Source organism: Protobothrops mucrosquamatus, unplaced genomic scaffold (assembly GCF_001527695.2).
Source record: "Protobothrops mucrosquamatus isolate PMUCROS unplaced genomic scaffold, P.Mucros_1.0 scaffold1248, whole genome shotgun sequence".
Taxonomy (NCBI): Eukaryota; Metazoa; Chordata; class Lepidosauria; order Squamata; family Viperidae; genus Protobothrops; species Protobothrops mucrosquamatus.
Genome location: NW_015387455.1, coordinates 150,427 through 161,767, shown reverse-complemented (window position 1 = coordinate 161,767; position 11,341 = coordinate 150,427). Strand labels below are relative to the sequence as shown.

Sequence of the window (11,341 nt, the reverse complement as noted above, 5' to 3'; positions counted from 1 at the left end):
CTGCAAATAAGAACTGGTAATGGTCTAAGAGTTACGTGTTTGAATTCCTTATTTATGGAAAATCAGATTTGTAGAATATAAATATAATTTAGGAAATGCGATTGGTTAATGAACTCATTGCCCTCTTATTTGCACGGGTCTGATTCAATGAGTTAAAAGTCCTTTTTGTCCAAACAGAAAAAAATAACGCACAACACAAAAAAAACAATGGAGCAACAAATACTTTAATGACCTTCATATACATGGAAGCTAGATTCCGAGAAAATCCCCAGTGCAGGCGCAGTGCGATCTAATACTACTACTGGAACTCAAATGTTTTGTAAATAAAGTCTTTTTTTGAGCAGAACTCGGCTCCTTGGTGAACTTGATTCTCTGGTCTTCGAGGCAGTAAAAGGGAAGTAGTTTACCACTGTCCCTTTCCACAAGGAATTGTCCGAACTTTTCCGTCGAGTCTCCGGCCCTGCCTAAATAAAACCCAGCTTCCGAGCCCATTCAGCTTCAGCCAGGGATTGTCCCCAGCTGAGACCCAGCGTAGGAAAAAAAAAAACCGCTCTAAAATCAGCTCGTTTAGTGTTTACAAACTTTACAATGTTTACGTTGAGAGGCTTGTATTTTGAGCCTTCCCGTGTGACGTCATCACGTTTGTGAACTCATGGTACGTGCCGACGTTACGCCACGGCATCGGCGTGCTTTGCGTGCTGTTCGCTCACTCGCTCGCCCGCTCGTTCTCCCTCCCCCCCCTCCCCCATGCAGCTTTGAGCAGGCAGGCGGCAGTGGCGGCTCAGGGGCAGCCCGGGGCCTAGTGGAAGGGGCCGGGCTGGCGCGGGAAGAAGGGGTCGCGCCGCCATGGAGGGGATGGACGTGGATCTGGACGCTGAGTTGATGCAGAAGTTCAGCTGTCTGGGAACCACCGACAAGGACGTCCTCATTGGCGAATTTCAGCGGCTCCTTGGCTTTCAGCTCAGCCCGGCTGGCTGCGCCTTCTTCCTGGACATGACGAACTGGTACACCGCTGGGAGGAATGGGACGGGATGGGACCAGCGGCGGGTAGTTGGAGAAGTGGGGAGGGGGGGATTGCCCCGTTGGGCTTTCTCGGGAGGGCTGAGTGGAGAGGTGGGAAACTCACTTTGCCAGGCCCAGCTTGTTCTTCGGAACCGCTCGCCCCGACTAGGGAAGTTATCCCGCTAGTGGAGCGCGGTCGAGGATTTGTCCACGGACATACTACCCCTGTGGGTGAGGAGTAATGTCAGGTGGATCAGCCCTGTCAGATGTAAACAAGCCTGAATGTGACGCTTCTTCACTTGCAGGACAAGTCATACAGGTGCAGTCACCTTATCTCTGTACAAGGCGTCGTGTGAGGCCTTCTTCCTATACGGTCAGGCTTCCTATAGGGTTAAAATCCCGGTTTTTGCTCTACCTGTCTGTCCTTTGTAACTGGTTCCATCACATTGCGGGTTTGTTTTTTTCCCCATGGTCTCTGTTATTTAACCCAAAGACACATTCTTCAGCGTTTTGAATTTTTTTTAAAAAAAATCTGTTCAGGCTTTAAAGGCATTTTGAATGCGATATAATAATATAACAAGCTGTTCTGTGTGCCCCTTCCTCTAATGTGGCCTACTTCTTTTCCTTTAAATGTGAAGTTAGTCGTATTTTGATTTCTTCTGCGTATGGCATTTTTGTGTATGTTTTTACTTTCCCTTTATTGCCCCCAGCAGTATGGTGAGTCATTGAAGAAGTGAAGCTTGCACCCTGATTCAAAGCTTTTTGTTTGTTTGTCAGTGAACTTGTCCTGTTGCTATTTGGGATAAACAAAATTGTCTACAATTTGGGCTGATTATATCTGTGCAAGCCATATTTCTCCAAACTTTTATACAGTTTCAATCACCGTCTGTTTATTACAGAAGTTCTAGTCCACAGATTTGTAAACAGAAATTTTAAGCTATGCATGCTGTCTGTGAATGGAGGTGGTACAAAGTTAAGGCATGTTTTCAGCGTATGAGCTTTCACTTTTTGATCAAATTTCTATTGTCTCTCATATGTTTTTTGACTTTTATACAAATCACATATCTACAAACTACTACAATCAGCGATTGATTGATTTTGTTCCATCAGGTTTTATTGACTCTTAGAAATCACATACTGTAGATAGTTTCCAGAACAATCTGTCCCCAACCTGGTCTTTCAAGTGTTACATCAGTATAGATTGGAAAAAAAATTGTACTGGCATATTGAGCACAATATTTGGTGTCAAGTAATGATCTTGATTAATCTCAAAAAGCTTCCAAACTTGGATGTTAAAACCTTAGTATTGTAATGGGAGTCTGCCAGGAGATCCTAGGGCTCTTTACTAGAATGGGAAATTGGAACGAATATACCACTTGAAACGATAAACAAGTTTCATATTCTTATTGAAAAAACTACTTGCATGTAATGTTGTAACCTCTGGCAGTTGAGTACATGTCAAGCAAGTCTTCCCTTTATTTCATAAAGACTTAGCGCTCAAGCAGCATAATGAAATAAGTAGATAAAAATTGTTTGGACTCAGTTCAAGCTTCCTTAGGAATAGTTCAATTTGAAATTAAGGAGACTTATTTGTAAAGCAACATTATTACAACTGGGCTGTAAAAAGGGTTTTGAATCTGTTTAATAGCAGTTCCTTAGCGAATTTTATTATATAGTTAGTTTGGTGCTGATAATAAATATACTGGTTATGGTATGGTTAAACTGAAATTTGAGTTTATTTCTGTTATTTCTGATATATGGCAGAAATGTTAGCATAACTGGAATGTACCATTTAAAACTACAGATTAGAACTCACATGTCTGCCTGGTCTTCTTTTAAAAGAGGATTTCTACATATGAAAAGGGAGAAATTATACTAGAAATGTTTAATCTTAATATTTAAGCTACATTGTCATGTGACATCTCCTCAACTTGCACTCTTAATAGTACATTCCAGAAAGAAGGACACCATGTCATCTGTGTGATAGCCTTGTGCAAGATTATCTAATACACTTTTGAGCCAAACAGAGTGTTGAATCTAGATTTCACAAGGCCTTGTTGACCCACATAGTTCAAAAATCAGAATCCAATAAACAAATGTCATAATACTGGGGATCTCCGTAGATCTATTGTACCAATATGTGGTAAATAGAGATTTGTTGCAGCATAATGCATGATGTCCTTCAAACTCTGTTTCAGTATTTAAGCATGGATTCTATACTGGTATTCTGGTAATTACTGGACTCTGGTAATATGTGACTACTGATATATTGCAAAAATTCTGGTGACAGAATAATTGTTCTGTGAAGAAAAGTCTTCAATATTTTGACTATATTTTAAATGAATCAGATGCCTTTGTATGCATTAATAATGCAGCTAGGGAGAGTAATGCACCCACAGAGGAGATATCAAAGTTTGTGGACTTTTTATTTATTTAAACAATATAGCATAATATTCTCATGTACATTTCATTCCCAAGTTTGTATTTATTCTTCCATTTCTATCAGTTCCCATCCCCCCCCCAGTGTTTGGGGAGATATTAAAATATTTAATCAGTGAAGAGAAGCATCCAATGTTGATATTTCTCTTACCAAATTTTGAACACATTTAACAGATGTTTGAATATGTCCCAAAAAATTCTGTTCTTAGAGAAGCAATGGTGCATTATGCCATATAAGGCTCAAGTGGACCTTTTAAATCAGGGGTGTCAAACTGCCGGCCCGCGGGCCGGATGTGTCATGTGAAAGCCACGCCTACCCCATTGCCGGCAATGGCAAAACCGGCCCCATACGTTGTGCGACATCACATGACATCGCGAGTTTGACATGCCTGTTTTAAATAAATGATCATAGTATATAAGAGTGAATGAACATGGCTTCCGTGTTGACTTCTGCATTTTACAAGTGGCATACTTTCCTTCTCACTATGTTTATTATCATCTGTTCCTGGAGTTCTTTAGTTGAAGGTATAATTAGTTGATAAAAATAGAGATGTCAAAGCTTAGCTCTAATATTGTAACATATGTTTAAGTCCATGATCAGATATGTTAACAACTGTCCTGTTTAGCAACCTTTCAATTTCAAGTAAAATATATCGAAAAATATACTTTACAATATCCAGGAGTACTCACAGAATTTCTGTACTCTTTCCTCAGTCTTGAATAAGTATATCCTGGAATTGTGATAATATGAGTGAATTAATTGTAGAAGAGATACTTCCATTCAGAATAGAGTTTTAATAGTTTTTCTGCTAATTAGATTCCAGAACTCGTCAGAAATTTCAGAAGAAACTTAAGACGCCATAAAAGACTGGGAAGAGACAGAACATTTTTATTTTGTTCTTAAAATCTTCCTAAATTGTTTAGCTTATCAGCATAAACTTTGTGTTCAGAGGATTATGTCCAGAGATAAGCAGAAAGACAACCACCTTAACTTAGGTAAAACTGATTGATATGCTGTCATAAAATCCATTTTTAATTCAACTAAGAACACTTTCTTATTTTAAATGGTTATACCTTCATTTGTATACATTTTTCCATGATAAAATTTAGATTTGAAATGCATAAGAGTGTAAATATATAAAAAATTCTTTCTATACAGTTGTATAACAGTGTATTAGTATAATAGCCACCTGGAGCATCTGTCCAATCTTGGTGATGGCAAAAATGTAAAAATAATTAAATATAAGTTTTGATGGGACAACTTAAAATGTTCGGCATTAGGAAAGTATACTTAATCTAGCTGTATAAAAGAATGCTCACACATATAATAGAGGGGCTTGAGCCTGCTACTCTTCTTAAATAGAAGCAACTCTGGAACTGCTATTTGGAAGGATGATATTCCTTTCTTGTGAGGAGACTTGCAGAGTGCCTTTATTCTACCCTGCTGTCGGTATAGCACAGTGATGGTGAACCTTTTAGAAACTGAGTGCCCAAACTGGAACCCAAAACCCACTTATGCATCGCCGAGTGCCAGGTGGATGTGGCCCATTGGCTGGGTGTGGCCCATTGGGTGGGCGTGGCTGTCATGGTAACGGCAGACTGGGTGGGACTAAGAAGTTCAATCAATCAATTCCAACTTTGCAAGATCTTTTTTTTTTCGCGTGAGAAATTGAAATTGACTGATTGAACCTTTTTTTTTTTTTGCACATGGCGGCGGAGGCCTAAAGCAAAAAGGTTTTATAAAACCCAGCTGAAGGCCTAGGACTGGGGCGACGGCGCGCGTGCCCACAGAGAGGGCTCTGAGTGCCGCCTCTGGCACCCGTGCCATAGGTTTGCCACCACTGGTATAGCAAGCCCTTGCACTAGGAGGGGAAAACAGCTCAGGCTCCTTAACTTCTAAGACTGGCAGCAGACAGACCAGGTTATTGGACAGCACTGCCTCTGCCTGCAGCTGCTCAGGCAGCAATTTGCCCAGTAACTCTGGAACCGATTGCTATCTATTGGTTTCCTTGTCAACTCTGAGCTGGCAATGATACATGGAGATTTACAATGAGACACAGCATCTAGGTTCCAAGTCATTTTAGGTTTACATTTTGAATTGTATTTGAGTATATAAGCCAGTTTTAAAGAGCTCAGTAGTGGCCTAGGGATTAATAAGATTTTTACCATGCAAGTTTCCAGAACTGGTTAATATTAGCCAGACTTCTTTGTTCAGGTGTAGTTACAGCTAAAATATGATAACTAGTCTTAACAGGTAAAATTATTCTAAGTCACAGATCTGGATCAATGACCCCTTCCAAATGGTGATCTTAATTCTTCATAAACAGGAGAGTATCAGGGGAAAAATGTTGAAATGGTAGCCAGTGACCACAGTGGAACGAAGAGTTAGCTAATAGTTCAGCTCTTTGTAATTCAAACCATCTATTTTGAGAGCCTGTTCAGAATAATATAGTGGTCACTAGTATTGAAAGCCACTGAATGATCAAGAAGAATTAGCAGAGCTGTACTCCTTCTTGTCTTCTCCTTACATAGATTACATGAAAGGCAGTGAACAAGTTTTTAGGCAAGAATCACATGTGCACCAAAGTTTTATAGCAATTTTTTTTCAGCATTTTAAGGTTCACAAATAGTTACTACAGTGCAATGTCGTTGTAGTCAGATTCTTCAGGAATGATTGTCCCTTAGAGTAGATGGGCTTTCTTGTAAGAAGAAATTTATTCTGAATCCAGATGCTGATTACAGGTAGTCTTCAAGTTATGACCACAGTTAGAATCAGAATTTTGGTTGTGAAATGGTATGGTCATTAAGTGAGTCATCATATTTGGTTTTAATTGGCTTTTATAGGGGAAATGTTGTGTGTGTTGTTTGTATTGTGTTATTTTAATATGCTGTGAGCCGCCCTGAGTCCCGTGGGGAGAAGGGCGGCATATAAATTATGAAAAATAAATAAATAAATAATAAATAAATATGATTGGATCCAATTTTATGACAATTTTTACCATGGTCCTTAAGTGAATCACAGTGATCATTTAGTGACTTATATGGTAGTTATTTATTAACTCACTGTCATTCCGGGTGGTTTACACAAACTAAACAAATCACATGGTTGTTAAGCTAATCATGCTTCCCCCAATTAACATTGCTTGTTGGAAACTTGCTGGGACAGTTGCAAATTGCAATCATATGACCAGAGGATATGGCAGTCATAAATACAAGGTAGTCGCCAAGCAGTTGAATTGCAATCACATGATCATGGCGGTGGTGCACTGATTCTAGCTTCAAGGACAGATCATAAATAACTTTCCAAACTGTTTTATGAGTGGAGAGTTTGGAGAGGAAGGGATTACAAGAAAGTAAGCAGGCACACAATAGAGGATGCACACTGAAGGGAATGTGGTGGTATGGGGAGAAGTGAAATCAGAAAAGCGTAAGCAGGCACATAATGTGGTGGTCCTGGAGGAGGAGGAGCCACAAGCGTGCAAAGCAAATGGCCCAATGTATTCCCCATTATGTGTCTGTCTACTCTCTTGTAATCCCTTCTTCTTCAATGAATGTAAATACAAACATTAATTTTCTTCTTGTTAATTATCCCAGTAGAGGGGGAAGCAATCAAAAGAATGAGGGAGTGGGGAAAAGGAAAGCACAGTTCCAGTCATGATTACCCGTTTAGGGACTGTTTCGCTGAATGAGAGAGCTGCTGTTCTCAAATGTCATTAAAATTTATGGCAACTTTTTATGATGAGGGAGAAATAAAACATTCAACATATAATATATTCAATTCCAGATATGATGGGCAAGGTAGATAAATCTTCATGCTAGTACTTTGGAGTAAGAGAGAAGGTGACCACTAGATTTGTGTCAGTCCTTTGAGGCAGCCCAGGTCAAGAAACAGATTCTCAAAGTTTGGATTGGAACTACAGTATATTGATAGAAGTTACAGTAACAGATACATGAAAGCTATATTTTCCCTCCTCTCGTGGTCACATGACTGTACTTTGAGTGCTCAGCAACAAGACTGCATTTATGGCCATCTGGAGTGTCCTGCGGTCATGTGACCATATTTTACAACAGTTTTGCCCAAAACTGACACTTCTGATTTTTGGCAAAACCTTGCCCATAGCAAGCCGATGGTTTGCTTAATGATTGCAATGTTTGCTTAATGACCATAGATTCACTTAAGGACTGCGGTGATTTCACAAAAATATCATAAAATCAGGTGACCAACAAAAATATTAAGCAAAATTCGCTTAAATGATTTTGGCAAAAAGGTCATAAAATCTTGGGATCAACTTGTATTATGACTGTCATGAGTTACGACCCTGATAGGCAAGCTTTATTACAATAATAACTCAAGGATTATTCAGTTACTATTTTATGCTGTTGATATTATGATTCTGGAAACTATTTGACTCTGGCATATTTTATAAGTAATTTATATAGAAAGACTTATTCTACTTTAGAAACTTGTATGGAAACATTTGAATTTAATATTATGAAAAAGCTCATGTTATATAGGTAATCCTCACTTAATGACCAAATTATTGAATTGTGTTCAGTAACCAAAATCACAGTGGTGCTGAATAAAGGGAGTTAAACCAATCCCCCAAATTATGACTGTTGCAGCATCCCACAGTCATGTATAGAAGTGTGGGCTGTTGGCAATCCATTTGTGTTTATGATAGGATGCCAAGGTACCCACGATCATGTGATCATCATTTGCAATATTCCTCAGAAAGTCAACAGGGAAGCAGGCAAAGAAGGTCGCAAGCTGTTGTCGCAAGACTCCTCCTGGTTCCTGGGGGATGGCTGAAAATGGTCCATCAGGACCCATTTTGGAATGAATCTTTTTCCGCCAGTCTCTTTGAGAGTGCAAGGACTCTCTGCTAGATCGATTTTGCCTCATAAAGGGTGGAGTCCGTTCACCAAGCAGCCCTTCCGCTCTCAAAAATGCTGGGTGAGAAGTCTATGAGAAAAGCTAAGGAGGATTTTAGCATAGGGTATTTGCCAGCATGGAGTGTTTGGAGCGAAGCTGGCTCCAAGCGCCCCATCCTAAAATCCCATTTAACTTTCGTCATGGACTTTTTCAGCCAGTGCCTTTGACAGTAGAAGTGTTGCCTGTCAGCTTGATTTTGACTGATGCAGGGCAGAGTCCTTCTCTCAAGCAACTTTGTCATTCTCAAAGGTGCTAGTGGGAAAAACCCTTTCTACCCTTCAGAAGAACAGCACATTAATTTTCTAGCCAGAAAGCTAGTGAATACAGTATTTCTAAAGGCTAGAAAGGCCACAGAGTAGATGGGAACCAGTATGCTGGGATGGAGAAAGGATGCTCAGATGCTTGGGATCAGAACTTCCTTTTTCTGGCCCAGCAATGCTGATTCCTTCTACACACAGAGGGGACAGCTTGCAGTTGGCTGGAAAAAGGACTTGTTGAGTTCCAAGCTTCACTTCACATGACCCTTTTTGTGCATGAATGGGAATTGACTCCCCTCTTTTGGCAGGTAGCTCTTTTGTGTTGTTATCTTAGTGACCCATGCAGTCGGTTAGCAACTGCACCTGGGAGGGCTGGGATTGCGGTTATTGAGCAAGGTGGTCATATGGGTGCCTTGTTTAATGACCGCAATGACCAAAATTTCAAGTCCAATTGTGGTCATAAGTCAAGGAATACTTCTATGTATAAGGCCCTTGAAATAGAAAGAAAAATCTCTGTTTCCTCTTTCACAGTTCATAGTTCATTAATTTCATAAACCTCATTTCATAATTATCAGCTCCTTATTTTTCTCTAGAAGTTGTGAAAATGTCTTACAAACAAACTGCTTTGCATGTATTTATGAGATTATAAATATGTTCATAAAGACATCATCTTAAGCATACATCAATAAATTTTTTCCAGGTAGAGACTTTTTTTTTTTAGCAACATTTGCCATTTATATTTGATGGTAAGTATAATTCAGGGAGGAGAAGCATTTCTTCTTAGATTATTATTTCCCAGAATTCAGCATGCTATGATTTAAATATATACCTGGAAGACTTGATAAAATAGACTGCAATTTCGACCTCTGATTTGTTAACTGGTTCTTTAATCATCTCATAACTTAAAACATCTGTGTTTTGCTGTAGCTGTGGTTGGTATTTTGTACAGCTTTGTGGCAAAGAGCACTTGTTCAGTTGAACTTCAGTTAAATATTTGCTTTGTCATCGTGACTCTGCTCATGTTTTTTTCATCCTCCTTGTTGTAATCTGTTATCTCTCCAGGTTGACATCAACTTTTTACTGAACAAATTGTATAATTTAAAATAATAATAATTTTGTTTTTCACTGCAGTTTGGTTTAGGAAAATGCTTAGAAGAAAAGATAGTCTGCTTTTCAATTTGTTTCAGCCTCAGTTACATATTAGCTGGAACAAATACTGAAACCATTCCAAGTGGCAATGCTGGGTGATGAAATATGACACATGGAAGGGAAGAGAATTGGCAATCAGCCTTGATGCATAAATAGCCCTTTCCCCTTTGAAGTATATTTACAAGATTGAAAATAATGACATAGCAAGCTGTGTTTTTTTTCTTTAATTTGAAGGAGCAGTTAAAATGCTTTTCTAATGTACAGTATATTGTGAGCTGTGATTTCTCTATAAATATGCAACTTTCTTAGTATTCATGCAATTTGCATGAATTTTATAATACTTCTGGATTTTGAAGAAAGATGTCCGGGCAAGATGTCATAGAAGTATTCTGAATCATAATCCTGTGGCCTTCATTGTTTTCACTTATCAATTTTGCCTTTTGTCAGAATTGAAGTGATATTTAAATGAAGCAGATTAATTGACTGATTTTAACAGGTATTGCTTCATTCATCTGATTGTAAGTTAGTATAAATCTTACGTTATATATTGATTTATCTATTATCCTCTTAAACCATACAGTAAAGAGAAGCAACAAGCAACTGGTACTGTAAAGCATTTATCGTCACTTAGTAGCTTTTGTCAACACGGATCTATCCCATAGCATTTGACTGAGCCAGCAGTTTAGAATATAATCCTCTCTTTCTCAAAAAAATTCTTGATGCTTTATAGAAGTTTAATGCAGTTTACTGCCTAGATGATTGACTGCTATGGCATCTAATTATATCATTTTGCAACCTAAAATAATATTTTTCATATCATGTTTTAAAAGAGATTAATGACAAGTATAATTCTTGATGGTCTGGTTATATTTATTCACTGTTTGCATTCAGTACAGGGTTTGCTTGTAAAGCTGTAAAAACAGAATAAAAGCAGAGCTAGCCAGTCATCACTTTTAAGAGCTGTAGAAAGAGCCATCTCCTTAACGACTCAAGGTGAAGATTATAGTGCCTTAGTGAGAAGCAGGGATGTGGAAACAATCATCACAATATAATGGAGGGGGGATAATCTCCAGAATTTTGTGGTAAGAGTAGAACTATAGGTAGACTTCACTTACTGACTACCTTATTCAGTGATGGTTTGAACTTACTATGGTGCTGATTTTACAACCAAGGCTCACATTTGTGACTTTTCACCATGTCCCTCTGTCATGTGATTGCCACCAGTACTTGTTGTCTTGTGCATGACCTATTGTTTTTCCTTTTTTTTCCTTCCTTGCAAAGCGGAGAGATTGGAAGCAAAGAGATGTACAAGAGAGTACGCAGGCACACAATGGAGAATGCATTGGATTATTTGCGTAGTGCACTTGCAGCTCCCAGCATGCTCAGAGCTGCCGATGCTACCACCTTCCTTTCAATGTGTATTCCTCATTGTGTGCCTGCTTATTTTTCTGTAAATGGGGTTGGGGTTCAAGCCTAGGAGACCGGTTGGATTTTTCTCTTTTTTCTCTCCCATCTTCCCTTGCACAGCAATGAGATAGCTTAAGCCGGGGGGGGGGGGGGG

The 11,341-nt window shown here is 39.0% G+C and overlaps 1 protein-coding gene across 2 annotated transcripts in view; it reads left to right on the top strand.

Annotated features, from left to right (window-relative positions):
• Positions 1-846: 846 nt before the first annotated feature.
• The window catches only part of ILRUN (inflammation and lipid regulator with UBA-like and NBR1-like domains), a 34,592-nt gene continuing 24,097 nt past the window's right edge, over positions 847-11,341 (top strand). For both annotated transcript variants that reach the window (XM_015821091.1, XM_015821090.1), the window contains exon 1: positions 847-1,004. In XM_015821091.1, coding sequence (XP_015676577.1) covers positions 847-1,004 — 158 coding nt within the window. The remainder of the gene's footprint in view (positions 1,005-11,341) is intronic.